This window comes from Gouania willdenowi, chromosome 10 (assembly GCF_900634775.1).
Source record: "Gouania willdenowi chromosome 10, fGouWil2.1, whole genome shotgun sequence".
Classification (NCBI taxonomy): Eukaryota; Metazoa; Chordata; class Actinopteri; order Blenniiformes; family Gobiesocidae; genus Gouania; species Gouania willdenowi.
The window spans coordinates 33442067-33464994 of record NC_041053.1 but is presented as its reverse complement, the minus strand read 5'-3'; the positions used below and the strand labels follow the sequence as shown (position 1 = coordinate 33464994).

The following is a 22928-nucleotide window of genomic DNA, read 5'->3' as shown; positions in this document are numbered from 1 at the left end:
TATTTGATGTGTGTGTGTGTGTGTGTGTGTGTGTGTGTGTGTGTGTGTGTGTGTGTGTGTGTGTGTGTGTGTGTGTGTGTGTGTGTGTGTGTGTATTGTATCTGACCTTTCATGTCTGCAGAGTGGAAAAATGGTTGAGTTATTTCCACTGTGGTAAAAAAATAAAAACATCAGTACACTTAGAAACCAATCATATCATGTTAAATAGTGGCCCCTCCCACCAGCTGAGAGTACATTACTGTAAGCGCGCAACAACAGACTTGGCGTGAATGCATTATGAACAAAATGCGGATCTTTTGTCTTTGGCTGTTGATGCTCCATGTCGTAAGTAAGTAAAATTTAAAGAATTGATTTCAACATTAGAATTAATATATCTATTGTAATTTCTATTCTATAATTGGTGTCTTTCAAACTTTTTAGTGATTTAACTTTGTATATGATGAGTTGTAATAATACAAAATGTTTGGATTTTGCCGTTGATAATGAGTTCTATTTTTTGGTTGTTTTACTTATTTTGTTTTATTTTCAGGCAGCATCCTTCACATTCAGAACAAAACTGTCCATGTTAAACAAGATGTGGAACTTACGTGTGATTCTAAAAAATTTTCAAACATAATCTGGATAAGAATTATTTCGGGTCACTTGCCTGAGTTCTTGGGCGGAATAGAGTTCCCTGCTAAATCTGATCACATCACAACAAAACAAGAGTCTGGATCCTTTGTTCTCCATATCAGTGAAGCTAAGTTGAATGATATCGGCCTGTACTACTGTGTGACACATGATTGGCGACGTTGGAAATTTGTGACGGGACATTTTGTAAAAGTTAAAGGTAATAGAAACATGTTTGTTTTTTACAACTCTTTGTTTAGTTGGTAAAATGATGCCTGTATTACATGTTCATTCAAATATGTTTTCTATGTTCCAGAAACAGAATCTGATAACAGCTCCATCATTCAGGAGCCTCCTACTGTTAATCCAGGAGTCCAAACCTCAGAGAAGTGTTCACTATTATCAAACGCTGAAAATAAAATGTGCTCCGACAGTCCTGCTTTTGTTGGTTTTATTCCTATAGACCTCCACAAACAGCGTTTGCGTTTGTCCAACACAGTACTCTGTCTCATTTGTGCTGCGTTGATCATCACTGTGATTGTTTTAGTCTACTGCATTTGTTCCATGAAGAAGAAAACATGCAGCAGTTGTTGTTATGGTAAGAAGTAAAAAAAAAAAAACTTCCAAAAACTATGATGAACGCTTTTAATATATTATATAATTTTTGTTTAATATACATTATTTCTCAAAATCCCAAAAGGTGTTTGATCAGCCAGTGGTGATCTCCACGGTCAGTGGGTAAGGTGTTAATAAAAGCTTAATGATTTTTTTTTATTCCCCATTTCTGTATGAAAATCAAAGCTGTAAATTCAAAAATAAACTTTATTTTTGTCCAGGGAGACGAGGATCCACAGGTTTACTCTGCTTCAGTCTTCAACAAAACAAGTTGGCAACAAGGAAGAATCTACACTGTTGTAGTGTTTCAGCAAACTTCTACCTGCAAATTGAATGACCCACTGAAAAAGGCAGTGTTCAGCCTGAAACAGATTTGATGTTCAGTTTAACATTCATACTCATTTATTTTGATATTCATTGCTGTTCTTTAGTCTGTATGTCTATGCTTTAGGTCTGTTATTCATGTCAATTGCATTAAAACTAGCGTAAATATTTGATTTTACGTCTAATTTTGATTCTTAAATGTTCTTTACTTTAAAAATATTGTAAATGCATTTTACTTTCAATAAATTGATCAATGATGTGAATAAATGTGGGGTTGTTAAATCTGTCCTGCTATGAGCTGATAATCTTTATAAGATTTTCACTACCATGTATGATGAGGAAATAAACCTAAATGGTGGATTTTATTTTATATAGAGGAGTGGTGGCCTAGTGGTAAAAGACGTAGGGCCAACAGCCTAAAATATTTACACTTTTTGTAAATTCTTCATCTTACTAATATGTGCATTAACATTTGTACAAGGTGTACTGTACTGTACATGCATCTGTAGAGGAGGAGCAAACCAGCACCACTGAGCACATACTGTAGATGAAGGAATGCAGTTACATCTTGAAGGAGGCATTATGCCTCAAAGTTCACAACTATTGGATAAATATTTTTAGAATATTGAAATCTTTAAAATTCAACGAGTTCCTGATTTAAAAATGATCATTCTAGGAATATCAGACACCATAACACTAAACAATTCTCAGAAGTGTTTTCTTTCTTCCAGCATTATCACGACCAAGAAGTTGCTTCTCACACAGTGGAAAAAGAAAGAACCTCCAGATATAAAAATATGTCTTGATGAAATTATAAATTTCCATTTCTTCAAGACCCTGTTAACCTTAATATCTCTAATGTATCATTATAATCCATATGATAGTTTGATCAGCTGATGGATAGATGGGTGGGTGGGTGGTCCTCTTCCTCCCCAGTGTCTTATTTTGCCCAGAGCCGTATAGAGAGAGAGTTGTGACAACAGAAATCCAAAATGTTTGACCGTCACGTGATTCATGTAAGACTGAATTTAGTCACAGAAGTTATTGGTGGGCAATTCAAATCCATTGACATAACTGGGATTTTTTAAAATTTGTTGTCAATAACTGCATTTATTGACAACATTTATACAGTACACCATCATATGTACGTGTATACAATATATGTAGTTCCATAAATAGTTTTTTCCCTAAGGTAAATTTGTATTAATGATTAGTGTAAACAGCGAGCTTACTTGCTTTTTTGATGTAGTTAAGGCCAACATTAAATTTGTTAAAAAATGTGATATGTATTGTATACAGTATGTTTTTATTTGAATTTTCTTTAATTGTAAGTCATTTCCTGTGTATTTGGTATTTCCTTATTTTTCATGTGTTTTTGGAGTTATTTTCAGTGTATTTGTTGTTATTTTGTGAGTTTCTTTGAGTCAAGTTGTCTGTGTATTTAAGGGAGCTTAATAATTGATGTCATCATTTGTTCATACGTATTGTATACAGATTGTATTACTTTTATTTTTTTTTAATTTTCTCAAAAAAAAAAAGAAAAAGGGGTCATTAAAAAACACCACACATCAATGGGTTTGGATAAGTCGTGTGTGTGTGTGTGTGTGTGTGTGTGTGTGTGTGTGTGTTTGTGTGTGTGTGTGTGTGTGTGTGTGTGTGTTTGTGTGTGTGTGTGTGTGTGTGTATGTGTGTGTGTGTGTGTGTGTGTGTGTGTGTGTGTGTGTGTGTGTGTGTGTGTGTGTGTGTGTGTGTGTGTTGTATCTGACCTTTCATGTCTGCAGAGTGGAAAAATGGTTGAGTTATTTCCACTGTGGTATAAAACAAAAACATCAGTACACTTAGAAACCAATCATATCATGTCTAATAGTGGCCCCTCCCACCAGCTGAGAGTACATTACTGTAAGCGCGCAATAACTTAGACTTAAATGCATTACGAACAAAATGCAGATCTTTTATCTTTGGCTGTTGATGCTCCGTGTTGTAAGTAAGTAAAATTTAAAAAATTTGGCCAATTCGATTTGAATATTAAAATACAAATATCTATTGTAATTTGATTCTAAAGTTGGTTGTTTTCAAATGTTAAGTGATTTAACATTGTATATAAAGAGTTGTACTAACGACAAAGTGTATTGATTTTGCTGTTGATGATGAGTTCAAATTTTGGGTTTTTTCAGGCAGCATCGTTCACTTTCAGATCAAAACTGTCCATGTTAAACAAGATGTGGCAATTACTTGTGCTTATCAAGAACCTTCAAACATATTCTGGATAAGAATTATTTCGGGTCACTGGCCTGAGTTCTTGGGCGGAACAAAGGTCCCTGCAAGATCTGATCACATCACAACAAAACAAGAACCTGGAACCTTTGTTCTCCGTATCAGTGAAGCTAAGCTGAATGATACCGGCCTGTACTACTGTGTGAAAAATGAGTGGATAAATTGGACATTTGTGACGGGACATTTTATAAAAGTTAAAGGTAATTGAAACATGTCTAGTCTTTGTTTAATTGAAAAAATTACATGCCTGTATTACATGTTCATTCAAATATGTTTTCTATGTTCCAGAAACAGAATCTGATATCAGCTCCATCATTCAGGAGCCTCCTACTGTTTATCCAGGAGTCCAAACCTCAGAGAAGTGTTCACTATTATCCAACTCTGAAAATAAAATGTGCTCCAACAGTCCTGCTTTTTACTGGTTTAAATCTGCGTTGGATAAATCCCATCCCAGTTTTATTTACACTCACAATGATGGTGGTGAGGACTGTCACAGCAGTCTGAGGACTCCGTCTGCACAGAGATGTTTCTATAGTTTCTCCAGGAACTTCTCTGATGCAGGGATTTATCACTGTGCTGTGGCTGCATGTGGACACATCCTTTGGGGTAAAGGGACACATCTGAACACTGAAGGTACCTGCAAACATCTGAGTCTATTTTTAAAAAAGGAAAAATGACTTTCACTGATTGATGGTTTTATTCCTATAGACCTCCATGAGCAGCGTTTACATTTGTCCATCACAGTACTCTGTCTCATTTGTGCTGCGTTGATCATCACTGTGATTGTTTTAGTCTACTGCATTTGTTCCATGAAGAAGAAAACATGCAGCAGTTGCTGTTATGGTAAAATAAAATAAAAATCTCACAAATTATAAACATTTTTAAAAAAAACTTTTTTTATCAAAAATATATATATTTTTTAAATAATCACATTTTATTGTACCTTTTTAAACAGGTATGAGATCAATCACCAATGACTCCCAAGATCAACAGGTATGGCTTTAAAGACAAAATTATTTTGCCTCATTTTTTTTTAACTTTTAAAAGTTGTTGTTTTTTTTCATCTCAGACAAATGGTGAATCACTGGTTTACTCCACACCAACATTCAGCGGGAGAAAAACTGGCAAAGCAGAGAGAAAAATGGCTCGATTACCAAAGAAGGAAACAATCTACAGTGATGTTTGTGTTCGTGTGACTAATCAAGAAATGGTAAATTAGGGTAGTGATGTAAACTTGGTTAAACTTTTAATTTGAAGTCAAAGATTTCTTCTTTTAAATTTACAAGTTCTTGAAATATTGGTTTGTAAAATTAAAGTTTTGTTGCTTAACCCTTCATGTTTATTATTGTCACTTTCACACATTAATTTGATTATCAAAATGTTCTTAATTATTTTCTTTTAGAATGAAATATACTCGTATTTGTGTCAGACTACTGTAAATGTACATGTGATAAGTAAAATAACTTTGTATGCGTTGTTGCTTCCGTGTAAATTATTTTAAAAATTTTGAAATCACTCAAAATTTCAATCCAGTGTTATTCTTTGTTAGTTTTTATAAATAAAAGTTAACCTTCTGATCGACTGATTTTTATATGATTCAAATGTGTTTTTTGTCCTTTTTAAAAATGCACATTTGAAATTTTGAGAAATAAAAGCACTTCTTTTTTTTTGTTTATTTGAATATTTTAAATTTTTAGTGATGAATTCAGGAATCATTTAGTCTGTCATTGTAGTGTGACTATTACACCATATATATATATATTTATATACAATTTAATTTCAAATAAAAGTGTCCGTCACTTATTTGTTTTTCCAGAATCAACCACTGCCTTATGCCTGATGTAAATTGGATTTTAAATACCAGACATTGTACAGGATTAAGGAGGCACAGGAGATTAAATAATAAATGGCTGAAAAAGTGAAAATCATAATATTTGACAAATGAACAAATCGCAAATATATCAAAACATTTACATAATATAAACAAAAAAAAATATCAGGAACAACATAATTTTTCTTTATTTTTATTGTGTGGGAAATAAATCAAGAAAACCTCATGATTAAAGAAATCCATAAACAAAACACACAATAACTTTAGAGTTTGTTTAATTTTCCATTATCCTACTGAAGGGAAACCACACCCCTGTCCAACTAAAAACAAATAATGGGAATATTATAACCCATGAAAAAGTAGAGCCATATCTAAATCAAGAAAGAAATTTAAAGGGTATGTATGGTTGAATATTGTAATAAGCTTTAATATGTTATCATTGTGGTTATCCTGGTGTTAAACACAAACCCTTAGTATGTTTAAACAAACATGTTAAGTTTTGAATAATTCATTTTAAAACAGAAATTGATAAGGTAGACAGAGAATGACAGCTGTTGTAGCACAGTGATGATTTCATGAGAATGAGAAATTGTTCAGTAATGGTGAGGATTAGTGTTAGTGAGGGTCGACTCAGGAGGTGGGGCTTAGTGGTGGGCTATTGAGTGATTGGCTGTGGTGGCTCCAGTCTAAGTTTAGCATGTTGTGAACTTAGTCTCAAACTCTACAAAGCAACTGATCCTGATGAAGCTAATAATATTACCAGGTGGGAGCAAGCTTATGAACAGAAGAAAGAGAGGTGAGTGAATGCAGAAGGAACAGGTGGAGAACCAAGTGTATGTCAGTGCAGGTGAGCTGCAGAGGATTTATTAGCCTAATTTGTCATCTTAATGCACCATCCACCACCAAGGATGCAGTATGTAGAATCTGTGATACTAGAAATAAAACTACCACGCTCCCCCTCCCCTTCCTGTTTCAAATCCACCAGCATCCTCGTAAACGTGCACAACTGTGAGTTTTTTTAGTAACTCCTCTGAGCAACTTTTTCTCTCAGAACCGACTAGTGACAAAATATGTGACTTTTTCTTGTGTTATTAATGACTTTTCTGATGTTTTACAGACTGAAAGCAGGTATCACTCTGTAGTTACTGTTGTAAGGTTTTTCTCTACTTTCTTCCCGGATCTTTTAATTGAAGAGTATAATTTCAATGCAAAGTTTAATGAGTTTTTGCAATGAAAAAAGGAGGAGTCTACCCACAGGTGGCCAGAGGAAGACTCCTGTGTTTCTCCATTTTCTGTGCATCTCCATCTATCTCTGTGTGCGTGTATCTGAGTATCTTCATTGCTGGACCCTCCTTGTACCAGGAGGAGTTTGGTACAAATGTGTCTTAGCCATATATCACAGTACAGTCTAGCTCCCATATGCTGCTGACCTTGAAGTCATGTGAACACTTCACAGTTGTGTGATTGTTCAAACCAAACTAACAGAGTTTCAGGGCCGATCAGACACACATTGAAAAATACAAAAAAAAAAACTGGTTCATCCAGATTGAAAAATGAATTGCATCTGATCTCTCCACCTTGGATATGTTTCTCTTAGGGTTACTTTTGATTTATTCCATCTGTTCTCACTCTGCCTCTGAAAATTAATAAATTGGTCAGATCTCTGATTGGCTGAAAAATTGCGTCACGCTCCTGGATTTCTGAACCTCATCTATAGAGCCTAGAGAAGATGTACTGTCCTTTTAGATCACTGTGGATTAAAATATGCTCAAAGGTAATTGGGTATTTTTGTCCAAATGAAGCCAAAAAAAATGGAAACTTGAGACCTGATAAAGGCAATCATATTATTTAACTAATATCTGAAACTTCAGTAATCAGAAATGCTTTATTGTGTATGTAAACAGGCTCATCGCTTCAACCTCAACATCATTGATTTATTTGTGTTTTTTCATTTCAAGAAAATGAAGTCATAAAAAAATGCTCTCTTTCCCTGTGTGTGTGTGTGTGTGTGTGTGTGTGTGTGTGTGTGTGTGTGTGTGTGTGTGTGTGTGTGTGTGTGTGTGTGTGTGTGTGTGTGTGTGTGTGTGTGTGTGTGTGTGTGTGTGTGCGTGTGTGTGTGTGTGTGTGTGTGTGTGTGTGTGTGTGTTTGTGTGTGTGTGTTATAGACATGTCTATGGAGTGGAAAATTGGTTGAGTTATTTCCATTGTGGTAGAAGAAAAAAAACATCAACACTCACAAACCAATCATATTGTGCCTAATAGTGGCTCCTCCCACTTACTGAGAGTACATTACTGTAAGCGCAATAAAGCGTAAATGCATTACGAACAAAATGCAGATCTTTTATCTTTGGCTGTTGATGCTCCGTGTTGTAAGTAAGTAAACTTTAAAAATGTTTTTAATTCAGTGTTTTCAACATTAGAATTAATACATTTATCGTAATTGGATTGTAAACTTTATTTGTGTAAAGTAGGTTTTTTATCATGAGTTTCTGACTTTCTTCTTGTGTTTTACTTTGGTTTTTGATTAAGTTTTTTCTTCTTTTTTTCAGGCAGTTTTCAGTTGGAGACATTGACTGTGGATGTTAAACAAAATGTGACTCTTACTTGTGATCGTCTCAAACCTTCACCTAATAAAAAATTGTTCTGGATTAGAATTATTTCTGGGCACTTTCCTGAATTCTTGGGAGGAACATATTTATTTGATAATGAAGAAATTGATGGAAAATTTGATCACATCACAACAAAACAAGAGCCTGGAACCTTTGTTCTCCGTATCAGTGAAGCTAAGCTGAATGATACCGGCCTGTACTACTGTGTGAAAAATGAGTGGCTAAATTGGACATTTGTGACGGGACATTTTATAAAAGTTAAAGGTAATTGAAACATGTCTAGTCTTTGTTTAATTGGGAAAATGACGCCTGTATAACATGTTTATTCAAATATGTTTTTTACGTTCCAGAAACAGAATCTGATATCAGCTCCATCATTCAGGAGCCTCCTACTGTTTATCCAGGAGTCCAAACCTCAGTGAAGTGTTCACTATTATCCAACTCTGAAAATAAAATGTGCTCCAACAGTCCTGCTTTTTACTGGTTTAAATCTGCGTTGGATAAATCCCATCCCAGTTTTATTTACACTCACAATGATGGTGGTGAGGACTGTCACAGCAGTCTGAGGACTCCGTCTGCACAGAGATGTTTCTATAGTTTCTCCAGGAACTTCTCTGATGCAGGGATTTATCACTGTGCTGTGGCTGCATGTGGACACATCCTTTGGGGTCAAGAGACACATCTGAACACTGAAGGTACCTGCAAACATCTGAGCCTATTTTAAAAAAGGGAAAATGACTTTTACTGACTGTTGTTTTTATTCCTATAGACCTCCATGAGCAGCATTTACATTGGTCCATCACAGTACTCTGTCTCATTTGTTCTGCGTTGACCATCACTGTGATTGTTTTAGTCTACTGCATTTGTTCCATGAAGAAGAAAACATGCACCAGTTGCTGTTATGGTAAGAAGTAAAAAAAAATATCCCAAAAACTATGATGAACATTATTAATATATTATATAATTTCTGTTTAATATCTAATATTTCTCAAAATCCCAAAAGGTGTTGGATCAGCCAGTGGTGATCTCCACGGTCAGTGGGTAAGGTGTTAATTTTGTGTGATTTTTTTTATTCCCCATTTTCTGTAAGAAAATCAAAACTGTAAATTCAAACATAGCTTTTTCTAAACTTTATTTTTGTCCAGGGAGACGAGGATCCACAGGTTTACTCTGCTTCAGTCTTCAACAAAACAAGTTGGCAACAAGGAAGAATCTACACTGTTGTAGTGTTTCAGCAAACTTCTACCTGCAAATTGAATGACCCACTGAAAAAGGCAGTGTTCAGCCTGAAACAGATTTGATGTTCAGTTTAACATTCATACTCATTTATTTTGATATTCATTGCTGTTCTTTAGTCTGTATGTCTATGCTTTAGGTTTGGTATTCATGTCAATTGCTTTAAAAAAAAAAACATTTGCTTTTTACCTCCAATTTTGATTTTTAAATGTTTTTTACTTTAGAAATAATTGCATTTACTTTCAATAAATTGATCAGTGATGTGAATATATGTGGGGTTGTTAAATGTGTCCTGCTATGAGCTGATAATCTTTAAGATTTTCACTACCATGTATGATGAGTAAAGAAACCTAAGTTTCTGATCATACTACAAAAAAAAAAAAAAAAAAAAAAAGAGGGATGGATTTTATTTTATATAGTGGAGTGGTGCCTAGTGGTTAAAGATGCTGGGCTTGTAATCAGAAGGTCTCTGGTTTGAATCTCACCTGGGCTAACAGCTTAAAATATTTCCACTTTTTTCAACTTACTAATATGCAGTGTTTGGAAAAACGGCGTTTAAAATAGCGGCGTTTAAAATAACGGCGTTTGTTTTTCAGTAACGGGGTAATCTAACTAATTACTTTTTACACCGTTACAACGCCGTTATTGTTACTGAACGTTAAATGCGGTGCGTTACATGTATTGATTGAATAAACTTTTATCCGAAAGCATCCCCGGCTTCATACTCAGCTGTTGTGAGGAGGTGGGTTAAAAACAAGGTGAGCGATTATGATTGGCTAAGGCGACGTGCCAGCACACGTGACACACACACACACACGCGCGCACACAACCACTACAGATTTGATGAAGCAGCAGAGATGGCGAACGTGGAGCAGTCTGATGAATTGTTGTCATTTTTAAGGTGACGATACAAACACTACTTTAAATTAATTGTGGTCAAAGGTAAGAACGTGTATGTGAAGTGTTCATTATAACCAGGAGTGAAGACTTCGTCGACATCCGTTGTAAGCAACTCTAAATTAATGAAGCACCTCACGACGACACACACATCTAAAAAATCTGAATTCTTTGACATATAGCAACTTTTTTTTTTTTTAACAGTAACGCTAATAGTTACTTTTCTTGGTAATGAGTTACTTTAATTATAGAGTAATTCAGTTACTAACTCAGTTACTTTTTGGAACAAGTAGTGAGTAACTATAACTAATTACTTTTTTGAAGAAACGTTCCCAACACTGCTAATATGTGCGTTAACATTTGTACAAGGTGTACTGTACAATACATGCATCTGTGGAGGAGGAGAAAACCAGCACCACTGAGCACATACTGTAGATGAAGGAATAGAGTTGTATCTTGAAGGACGCATTATGCCCCAAAGTTCCCAATTATTGGATAAATATTTTTAGAATATTATGAAATCCCTTAAATTCAACTAGTTCCTGATTTAAAGATGATCATTCTAGGAATGAGTGTTTTCTTTCTTCCAGAATTATCACTGCCAAGAAGTTGCTTCTCACACAGTGGGAACACTTTGAGTAAAGCTGTCTGTGTATTTAAGGGAGCTTAATAATTGATTTCATAATTTACATTGTTTCATATTCCGACACCCTGAACTGAAATGCACCTTTCTTTTGTTACTGTTCTCAATTTTGTGTTTTTTTTATATCTGTATTCTTCACTATAGAAGCTAGTTTACCTGCTTTTTTGACGTAGTCAAGGCCAACATTAGTTTGGTTAAAAAATATATGTTAATAAGTATTGGATACAGTTTGTATTACTTTGAATTTTCTTTAATTTCCTTAAAAAAAAGGGATCATTAAAAATAATAATAATAATCAATATGAATATTTAAATGTCTAAATTGCATCACAAACTGTCTCATCTGCAGTAGCTTCAATGCGCTACAACAGTCAACTACTCACTTAACTTCAGGGACAAAATGTGAGGCTCCATGAGCCGCCATTACTGTAAAAAACAACCATTGGAGTGAACAGAGTTGTTGCATCTCTCTGGATGTTGTTAATTTTAGTTCGTGGTATTGTTTGTTGCCTGCTTTACTTGAAGAAAAGAAGAGCACACAAAAGTTATTTCATTGCAATTAATAAACACCTGCATCACACCTGTGTTTCAAAGATAGAAACACATTCTGAGAAGCTGCTGTAAGACACTCATTGTCACATGAAGTCAATCAGAACTGAGATTTTATAAAACTAAAAATCAGATGAAAGTCAGCCTGGAATTTGCCTATCAACAAATCCAGGACTTACAAAAAGATAACCATGATATCCATTCGGCTTTATCTGCGGTGAGCTCCGAGGTAAAAGAGCTGAAAAAAGAAAACAAGTTTCTTAAAGAATCAGTCCTGGATATCCAATCTCGCAGTATGAGTAATATTCTCAGGTATTCCAGAAACCCCCAACGATGACCCACATGCTCTGCTGAAAGACTTCATGTCGTCGGCGCTTAAAATCCCGGCAGAAACCGTGAAAAACATCACATTTCACCGTGTCCATCGCCTTGGACCACGTAGAGGAAACCGTCCACGTCCCATCATTGCCAAATTTGAGCACTTTCAACAGAAGATCCAGGTTAAAAGTAAAGGTCGGGAACTTAAAGGTACGCAATTCGGCATGAACGATCAATTCCCTCGGGAAATAAACGAACGTCGAAAAACCCTGTATCCTATCTTTAAAGAAAACCGACAGAAAGGCAAAAATTCCAAACTGGTTGTAGACAAGCTTTACATAGATGGCCAACTGTTTAGGGACTTAAACATCACGCCCTGGCTCTACTGAGAAAGACAAATCTAAAAACAATAATAATAATGAAGTAAAAAAAAAAAAACAAAAAAAAACAAAACACAGGTGTTATGTGAGTTAACATTGAAAGGATAATTCTCCACTTATGGTGAAGCTAAGGTAGCATTATTTAAAAAAAAAAAAAAAAAAAAAGTTTAAATAAATATATATGTTGTATGTGTGTGTATGTATATATATATCCGTACATTAAAAAAAAAAAAAAAAAAAAAAAAAAAAAAAAAAAAGAAAGCAAATAAAAACAATAAATACATTTAAAAAAAAAAAAAAAGTGTGTCTAGATGTGTGTGTATGTGTATGTATATGTATGTGTGTGTGTATATATATATATATATATATGTGTATATGTATATATATGTATGTGTATGTATATGTATGTATATGTTTGTATATGTATGTGTATGTATATGTGTATATGTATGCATATATATATATATATAAAAATAGAGGAAATAAATATAAAATAATGATAACTCCAAAAATAAAAATAATATAAATAAATATATATATAACAATAATAATAATTAAAATAAATAAATACATAAAGATAATAATAACACTAAAATAAAAACATGGATAGGTATATATAGACACGTGTGTGTATGTATGTATGTTTGTATGTATGCTACATATTGGCTTAGATTTTGGTAAACACTTTTTGGCACGTACTCTCTCACAGGACACTCTCTACCCTCATGTCAACTCACTCGTCTCGAACCCCTCACTCTTTTTTTTGTTTCATACTCACTCAACACCCACAACACCCCCCACCTCCTATACCTCCTATAATTACCCCTTGCTCCTTTTACTCTTTTGATATTGGATGTTGTCGTTGTATGTTTGTGCTTTTCACTAACCTATTCAATCCAGTCCTTTACCCCGTGGTGCTATCGCATGATAAATGTGTCTCCTCTTCTTTCTTTCCTTGCATCCAAGCTTTTTACAACACAGTGCACAAATGCTCACAGATTCTCACTTATGCTCACACCTGTATGGACTAACACTCACCTCATTCTATGTATCAGTTTACAGTAGCTTCTTGGAATGTGCGTGGCATTCGCTCGCAGGCTAAAAAGATTAAGATATTTGACTATGTATCAAGATTAAATGCAGACATTGTCTTCTTTCAAGAAACTCACTTACTTAAATCAGAAGAAAAATCCCTGACAGATTCAAATTTTAACAAGATATATAATTCATGTTTCAATTCCAGACAAAGAGGAGTCTCGGTTCTTCTCAACAAAAGGTTACCCGTTAACATAATCAACTCCGTCATAGACCCAGAGGGTAGATATATTATTATCAAAGTAGTAATCTATAACAAATGTTTCACAATTCTAAATATATATGCCCCCAATAATGATGACCCTGATTTTTCCATAGAATTTTCTCAGAGCTTTCAGACCTTTCTGCAGACTCATCTTTAATCATCGGAGGTGACTTCAATCTGGTGCTCAACACATCATTGGACAGATCTAGTAAGTGCTCAAATACAAAACCATCTCGATCCGCTAAAGTATTAATGGATTACATGGAAGATCTTGGAATAGGAGATGTATGGAGACTGAATAACCCAACTAAAAAAGAATATACCTTCTTCTCCCCCGTGCATAAATCCTTCTCCCGAATTGACTTTTTTCTTTCAAATAATTCCATCGTACATAAGATGTCCTCTAAAATACATCCTATAATTATTAGCGATCATGCCCCAATATCCCTCTCCCTGCAGTGTGACTCTAATCAGAAAGTATCCTCTCTATGGCGCTTTAACACCTCATTACTTAATGACAGTGAATTTGAAAAAATTATAAGAAAAGAATGGGAGGACTTTCTATTGACAAACGACTCCCCGGAAATATCACCGTCCTTACTCTGGGAAACTGGCAAGGCTGTCATTAGAGGGAAGATTATATCATACTCTTCTTTTAAGAAAAAACAGGAACAGATAACAGAAAAAACAACTGAAGAAAAGATCAAAAAACTTACGGAAGAATACGCAGCTAACCCGTCTGAACTTTTATGGGAAAAACTCCAAAATACAAAACTTAATCTGGATATCATCTTATCTAAAAAAACCGACTTCATTTTGCAACAATTACGATACCAAAACTTTGACTACAATAATAAATCAGGCAAATATTTAGCAAATCAGCTCAAACACAATAAAGAAAATTCCTTTATAGCAGCAATTTCTGATAATGCAGGTCAAACTTTAAACCTACCTCAGGACATTAATAACATTTTTCATGATTATTATCAAAACTTATACTCATCAAATTTAAACCCTGACCCGGAAGATATTAAAACCTTTCTTAATAAACTAAACCTACCACAGCTCACTATAGATCAGAAAACCACCTTAGACTCACCATTAACCTTACAAGAATTACAAAATGCTTTAGACAGCATGTCAACAGGCAAAGCACCAGGTCCAGATGGGTTCCCTGCTGAATTCCTAAAACATTTCTGGTCAATGCTGGCTCCACTATTTTTCAGAGTAGTAACAGAGATCAAAAATAAAGGGCATGTAAGAGGTCACATGAATACAGCGAACATTAAATTGTTACTTAAACCAGACAAAAACCCCATATTACCCTCAAGCTATCGTCCCATCTCACTTATTAACACAGACTTAAAAATTATTTCCAAAGCACTCACATCCAGGTTAGAGAAAGTAGTACAGTCAATTATACACCAAGACCAGACAGGATTTATTAAAAATAGACACTCCACAGACAATGTGAGAAGACTGTTTAATGTGATCAACATGGCACAGAACTCTAAAAAGAAAAAAATAATCTTGTCACTCGATGCAGAAAAAGCATTTGATAGAGTTAACTGGTCGTTCCTCCTAGCTGTCCTTGGCAAATTTGGCTTCGGAGAATCATTCATCCAATGGATCTCCACCCTGTACAATAAACCTAAGGCTTCAGTAACCACAAACAAAATAACATCTCAAAGCTTCACACTGCAGAGGGGAACCAGACAAGGCTGCCCACTCTCACCTTTGCTTTTTGCAATATTCGTTGAACCTCTCGCAGCATCTGTACGTCAGAACTCTGTTATTAAAGGAATCCACTCATCCATCTCAGAACACAAAATTAATCTTTACGCGGATGACATCTTACTCTATTTGGAAGAACCACAATCCTCTTTGGAGGAAGTATTTAATCTAATAAACAGCTTCTCTAAATTATCAGACTATTCCATTAACTGGACAAAATCATCAATCCTCCCTTTGACAAAAAATTCATGGAATCCTGCAAACCAAAATCCACAACACCCCTCCACCACAAATACAATTAGATATCTAGGCTTAAATATATCACCAAACTTAAATGAATTAATTAAACTAAATCATGATCCGATGTTGGACAAAGTCACAGAAGATCTGCGGAGATGGAACAATCTCCCCATCTCACTACTTGGCAGGATAGCCTCAGTTAAAATGAAAATCTTACCTAAAATAAACTACCTGTTCTCAATGATACCACTAAAACCACCAAAACAATGGTTTCAAAGATTAGACTCTGCAACTACAAAATTCTATGCTAGAAATAAAAAACCTAAAATAAGCCTTTCAACCCTTCAAAAAAACAAAGACGAGGGTGGTTTAGAAGCCCCTAATTTCATGCATTATTACTTAGCAAACCAAATATTATATTTAACAGAATGGCTAAAACCAAAAGATTACTACAACACCTGGTTAGAAATAGAACAGTTAGACTGCAAACACATTAAACTCTCTGATCTCCCTTTTATCACTGCGACCCTCAAACATCACAACTGCTTTAAAAACCCACTAATTGCCTCCACACTGACTGCATGGTGGAAAGCCCTGGACATCACAAATGTTCAATTAAAAACTAGTATACTGTCTCCAATCTGGCACAACCCCGACTTTAAAAATAAAAAAACACCACTTTATTTGAAGATATGGGAAGAGAGTGGAATCACTCATCTCCAAGACCTCTTTGAAAATGACAAGCTTAGGACATATAATAATCTAACCCAAGCTTTCGGTATAAATAAATGTAACTTTCTACAGTACTTACAAGTAACAGAAACAATAAAGAAAACTACTCCACTAGACTTAACTACTTTACAACCTCCAGAACTGGCTATATATATGAAAAAAATCTCAACAAAATCAAAAAAACTCTCAAAAATATACAGAGCTCTCTCGATCACCAACTGTAATTACTTACCAATCGCTAAGTGGGAGGCCGAACTCTCAATCACCCCGAGCATTGATTTCTGGACAGAAATTTGTCGTAATACTTTTAAGATGACGAAAAACACAAATCTTCAGCTAATTCAATACAAGGTCCTCCACAGATCCCACATTACCCAACAGAAAATGCATAAAATGGGCTTCTCCCCAACAGACATCTGCTCTCAGTGCACCCAGAATACAGCGGATTCCTATTTACATGCCTTATGGCTTTGCTCCCCAGTGCAACACTTTTGGATTCTAATTACTGAAAAAACTGTCCTCCATTTTGGACTGCAGAATTCCTTTATCTCTAAATCTTTGTCTGATAGGAGACCTGACAATGCTTCAACTTCCCGCAAACCGATCACAATCAATCCTTGCGGCACTAGCCATAGCAAAAAAAACAATATTACTAAATTGGAAAGACAAAAAATCCTTAAACATAAACCAATGGCAAAATCTCCTCACAGAATTTATCTCCATGGAAAAGATGTCTGCTCTCAGAAAACAAAAAAAAATAATGTGCTTTGAGGAGCGTTGGACTCCTTTTTTAATTGCATTAAATCTAAATTTTTAAAGCCTCATGATCTAGCCTGCAAGCGACTGCCAGCACCACTTTTTACTAACGCACTAGTCCAACTGTAGGCCTGGGCCGCCCTTGGGCCTCTGGGGTAGTCCTGGCCGGGTTGGCTGGGGAGGGTTGCCGGGGTGCCTGGCTGCCTCGGCGCGGGTGTGCATTCCTTCTGGGTGTTCACAGGGTCCCAGGGCTGTTCGATTTGGCGCTGTTGCCCCTTGCATGCGCATCTGGTTGGCCTCTGGGGCTGGGGCCCTGCGTGCTCCTCTGCCGCTCCTTCCCCTTGCTCCCTGTCCCCCTGTCTCGTCCTCCCCCCCCTCCTCCTTTGCTCTTGCGCCCGCCATCCGGTTGGGCTGGGTTTGGGGGGCTCCCGTTTGCCTGGGGGCTGGTGGGGGGGCTGTTGCTCCCGCCTGGGGGGCGGGCGGTGCCGTGCCGGATGGGTTGGCTGGGGGGTGGTCCCGTTGGGGGGCCTGGGGTGGTGGGGTCCGTGGCTCCGGTCCGGGGGGATCCGGGGTGTGGGCGGCTTTGGGGGTGGCTGCTGCCCGGGGTCGGCGATTGCCTCCTGGGTTGCTGGGTGGCGGGGTGTGGCCGTGGGTTGTTCCGTCGGCCCTTGCGGGTCCTCGGCTTGGCTCCCTGGGGCGCGCCTTCGCCAGGGATGTCGCTTGCGTGACGGGCCGGGCGGGGCCCCCCTCCGGTGTGGCCAGTACGGCTGGGGGTGTGGGGTGGGGGGTGCTATGGGGCCTCCCCGGGGGTCGTGTTGGGTGGGTGTGCGGGGGCGCGGTGCGTGGCTCTTGGCCTGGTGGATCCGCGTCGGGATTGGCTGGTCTGCTGGCTGGGCGCCGTGGGCGCCATTCCGGGGCGGGGGTGTCCCGGGGGTGGATCCGTGGTCTGGGTGTCCGGGGGCGTGCTCTCCTGTCATCTGCCCGGGGACCAGCCGCGGCTCGTGGCGGCGCTGCGCAGCCTTGGGTGGGGCGGGGCTGGTGGCCTGGGGCCCGCTGTCGTCCGGGGTGCGCTGGCGTCGGGGGGGTGTCTCGTGCCGGTGCGTGGGTCGTCGGGGGTCCCCTCCGTGGGGGGGGGGGGGCTCTTCTGGCGCCGTTGGTGTGGGATGGCGGTACCGGGCTGGGGGTGCTTCGGTACTCGGGCTTGCCGGTCCGTGGCTGGCGGGGTGGCCCTGCTTGGCGGTGGATGGTGTCCTCTTTCGTCGGGGGGGCCGGGGCCGCCTTCCGGTGGAGGGTGTTGTGTCGTGGCGCCGGGTGGGCCTGTGCTGGCCCTGGTGCGGGCACGGGCCTCCCCCCTGCTCGGCCGCTCTCCTTGGCGGCGGGGGGGCGGCGCTCTGGGCCGGCGTGCGGCGGGGGTCGCTCCCTGGGGCACCGGGGGACGGGGGTGGTGCCTGGCTGCGCCCGGGGGTGGGGGGTGCCGCTGTGCTCCGCGGGGCCGTCGCAGTCTGGGGGTGCCGTGGGGGGGGTCTCCGGCTTTGCTGCTCCGGGGCCCACAGTGCCGCTTGCCCGTCTGCACCATCTACCATCTCGCGTGGCCCGCCACGCGGACGGGCCCGGCTCGCACCGGACAGTCCTCCTACATGTACACTTCACCTCACTCCCAGCTGGTCTGGCCCATTCACAATATGCACCACACACCCATACCCAACCCTTGGGGGGCTGGATGGTGGGACTGGGGGTGGAGGGGGCCGCCACCTGTGTCACTATGTAGTGGCGTGGGGGCGGCACTCCCACCTCTAGTTACCCGACTAATCCCTCCAATTTTAATCACACCTCAACATGCCACCCCCCGGAGGGTGTACCCTCACTTACACCCTCCGGCCTATTACACCACATACACGTATATCCACAGAGGTAGGAGGGGAGCACCGCTCCCCTCCATCCCCCTTCTTTTAATTACACCCCATACATTCACTGAACACACACACTCACACAGGGGATAGGGAAGTGCCTCTCCATTGGGGAATGGAGGATGATGTGGTCGGGCGTGGCGGTGGGTCTCGGGGGGGGCTTTGCTGGGGTCTCTCCTTGCGGGGTCTTTCCGGGCGGTGTCGGCCTGGTGGAGCGCGGGGACGCTTCCTCCCCTTGGGTGAGGCTTGGTGCTTTGTTTCGTCGGCTGGTGGCCTTGGGGGCGGGCCCCGCGGTGTGCGGGCCTGGGGCGGCCTGCCTCGCCGGTTTGGGGGGTGGGTGTGCTGGGGGTGTGCTGGTGTCCTCACCGGGGTTGGGGCGGGGTTGCTAGGTGCCTCGGAGCGATGCTGTTTACTGGGGGGCGGCGCTAGCTGTTCCGGTGGTGGAGGTTGCTGTCGGCCGCCTGGTGGGTCTGTCCTGCCATCTGCGGACTGGTGGGTGGGTCCGGGGCATCTTTGGCTCGGGGCTGCGGTTCCGCACTTGATGTGTGCCTTTGGGGTGCCTCCGTCCCCGCGGTGGGGATCGCCGGTTGCTCGCGGGCCGGTGGGTGGCGCTGCTCCGTGGCTGGCGCTGCCCGGGGGCGGCGGCCCTGGGCTGCTGGCCTTGGGCTGTCCGGGGCTGTGCGGTCCTGCTGGCTGTGGCCGGGTCCTGGGCGGGGGTGGGGGGTGCGTCCCGGGGGGCTTGGCCCGGGGACTTGCCCTTGGGGGGTCCTGGTCCCGGGGGGTGCTCCTGGGCCCGGGGGTGATTGGCTGGCTGGCCGGGCCGGTCCTGGCGGGGGTCTTTCGGGGCGGGTGCCGCGTGCCGCGCCCTTGCATACCTAATGGTACGGCCCCTGCTTGGGCAGTGCCCCGTGAGGCAGGGTGCTGGGGATGCACAAGGCGGTCTGGCTTGGCCCTTGGAGGGGGCCCTGGCTTTTAAAAAAAAAATAAAAATAAAAAAACTAAAGCCCGTGGCGCGGGCCGACATCACAATAGGTGATTTGGGGCGCCATGGGGGGCTAGGTTTGGGGTGCCTGGGGGCCGGCGGGGAGACTCCCGGCGGCCCCCTGGTGCCTTATGCGGCTTGGGGTGTGGTCGTCCTCCTGGGCGGGCTGCCCTGGTGCTGCGTTCATTCCGGGTCCCTCTGGCCTGGGGTCGGGGTCCCTGCTGGCTCTGGGCCCGGCGGCGGGTGCCCGCCGGCTGCCCGTTCGGCGTGGCTCTGGTCGTCTGCTGGGCGTGGGCTTCGGCTCCTCCGCTGGGGTCTCGGCGGGGAGCTCTCTGGGCCCTCCCCTCGGGGGGTTGGGCGCGGGGGTGTGGGGGGGGTGGGTGGGGGGGTGGGGTGGGGGGTCTGGGGGTTGGGGGTTGGATTGGTGGCGTGGTGCGCTGGGTCCTTGGCTCCTTGGGGCTTTCTCGGGTGTGTATGGGGGGGGGCGATGGTTGCCTCTCGGTTTGGGATCTTGGGAGCGTTCGGGGGGCTGCCTGGCCGGGTGGGGGGTCGCCGGGGGCCCCCGGGTTGCCCGCTCTTGCTGCTGGCCTGGCTGCTTCCGGGGCCCGGGGGCGGCTCGTGGGTTTTGCAGTGGCGGTTCTTGGAAATACATTTGTCATGGATGCACTGGCCTTGGGCTGTGGGATAACACTCATACTGGGCTCAACCACAGACACGTTGTTCCCAAATACCTGTTTTATGGAATTTCCACTCACTTCTTCCTCTGCTCACAGCCACCACCATTATTCCTAAGCCGCACACTGGTCACCAAACTGGCTTGATAACTCAACAATAAGCACAATATACACAACCACAATTTCACATCACTTGAAATCTATCGACTACTCCCCACCCATTCCATTTCCTATCTTGTATTCCTCTTCCCTGTTAACTTCCCCACCCCTCTCCAACCCCTCACCTTGGTGTAACACTGCCCTCTCTTTTTTTACATCCTCCCTTTAATAAAGTATTTCTTACCCTTCCCTAGGGAGGGCTGGTGATGGTCACAATTATGCAATGAAATAAATAAATTTATTTAATTGCAATAACAAAATATGCATTGCTGTTAAAAGATTGCACTTCTTGTAGTGTTAACCTTCGACAGAATGTGCAGACAAGAGAAAAAAAAAAAAAAAAAAAAAAAAAAAAAAAAAAATCAGAAAATAAATGTTTAATTATGTTATTGTAATGACCTCAACATGATCACCCTATTTGTTGTTGTATTTGTTTGTCTTTCAAGCTTTATTTAAAATAATAATTAAAACAGAAACTAAACCCTGAGGTTTAGGGTGACGTGTGTCTGGGCTGGAAATTCAAAAAACGTCTTGATTATGGGCGGGGCTCTCAGAGCAGAGAAGACATGCACAGTCATTCTCTGAAAAATTCAATAAAGAATCTATGCTATGCTATCTACCTACTATAGCGTTTTTCAACCTGGGGTCAGGACCCTATGTGTGGTCGCCTGGAATTAAAATGAGGTTGCCTGAAATGTCTAGTAATTGGTAAAAAAAAAATATTTTTTCATATTAATATTTGTTTTATCAAAATGGGATCACGACCCAATAGTCACTAAATCTGTCTAGTCATATTTCTCTCAATCCAAGCTGTTGACTGGTGCTAGTTTTTATTGGAGGGGCGTATGTGCACACATATCAGTAGCTCTGTAATTGGTTTAAAAGTGTGGAGAAAATGTAGGAAGCCATATGATTGACTGAAAACAAACACACCTGATTGGCTGATTAATCTGTCAATCAGTTTTATCAGCCAATGGTGACGTTCGTTGACTCGCGACGTCAGGGCAGTCTCAAAATTCACCGCACAGAAGCAGTTTGTAAATGCACATTCAGCAATTTGTATTATCTGTTGATGTATATTACAAATGTGCCTCAAAATAATATACGTGAAGTAGAGCGTGTGCATTTCAGAATTTATATTACAATTTTGCATAAAATATATATTTGTGAAACAGATTTGTGTGCATTTGTGAATCTGAAATACAACTGTGAAACAAAGCATGTGCATTCGTGAAAAACCCTGCAAGAGTTCATTGATTATGTTACTGTTATGATTCTATAAAAATGTCATCAAACTCCATCTCAGCCAATAACAGTATTCAATTGCATTAGCACTGCCTCATATGTAAATACATTTGTTTTCTACAGAAAAACGTGTGTGTGTGTGTGTGTGTGTGTGTGTGTGTGTGTGTGTGTGTGTGTGTGTGTGTGTGTGTGTGTGTGTGTGTGTGTGTGTGTGTGTGTGGTGTGTGTGTGTTATAGACATGTCTATGGAGTGGAAAATTGGTTGAAATATTTCCATTGTGGTAGAAGAAAAAAAACATCAACACTAACAAACCAATCATATTGTGTATAATAGTGGCTCCTCCCACTTACTGAGAGTACATTAAAGCGCAATAAAGCGTAAATGCATTACAAACAAAATGCAGATCTTTAAATCTGCGTTGGATAAATCCCATCCCAGTTTTATTTACACTCACAATGATGGTGGTGAGGACTGTCACAGCAGTCTGAGGACTCCGTCTGCACAGAGATGTTTCTATAGTTTCTCCAGGAACTTCTCTGATGCAGGGATTTATCACTGTGCTGTGGCTGCATGTGGACACATCCTTTGGGGTCAAGGGACACATCTGAACACTGAAGGTACCTGCAAACATCTGAGCCTATTTTTAAAAAGGAAAAATTATGACTTTTACTGATTGTTGTTTTTTATTCCTATAGACCTCCATGAGCAGCGTTTACATTGGTGCATCACAGTACTCTGTCTCATTTGTGCTGCGTTGACCATCACTGTGATTGTTTTAGTCTACTGCATTTGTTCCATGAAGAAGAAAACTTGCATCAGTTGTGGTAAAATAAAATAAAAATTTCACAAATTATGAACTATTAAAAAAAAAAAAAAAAAAAACCTTTAATCAAATATATATATTTTTTAAATAA

The 22928-nt window shown here is 40.5% G+C and overlaps 1 protein-coding gene and 2 long non-coding RNA genes across 3 annotated transcripts; all 3 read left to right on the top strand.

The window, feature by feature from the left end:
* The first annotated feature begins 270 nt into the window (after window positions 1-270).
* On the top strand, window positions 271-1041 carry LOC114470568 (uncharacterized). The gene is made up of 3 exons (XR_003674889.1): window positions 271-328; window positions 530-829; window positions 926-1041. It is a non-coding gene; the product is annotated as an uncharacterized LOC114470568 (long non-coding RNA).
* A 2446-nt stretch (window positions 1042-3487) lies between these two features.
* Window positions 3488-4902, top strand: LOC114470797 (uncharacterized). Its single transcript, XM_028459127.1, has 4 exons — window positions 3488-3532; window positions 3723-4022; window positions 4111-4428; window positions 4892-4902. The coding sequence occupies exons 1-4, from the start codon at window positions 3490-3492 to the stop codon at window positions 4900-4902; spliced, it is 672 nt and encodes a 223-aa protein (XP_028314928.1). The 5' UTR covers window positions 3488-3489.
* Window positions 4903-7976: 3074 nt separating this feature from the next.
* On the top strand, window positions 7977-8949 carry LOC114471603 (uncharacterized). Its single transcript, XR_003674994.1, has 3 exons — window positions 7977-8026; window positions 8203-8526; window positions 8613-8949. It is a non-coding gene; the product is annotated as an uncharacterized LOC114471603 (long non-coding RNA).
* The last annotated feature ends 13979 nt before the right edge of the window (window positions 8950-22928 follow it).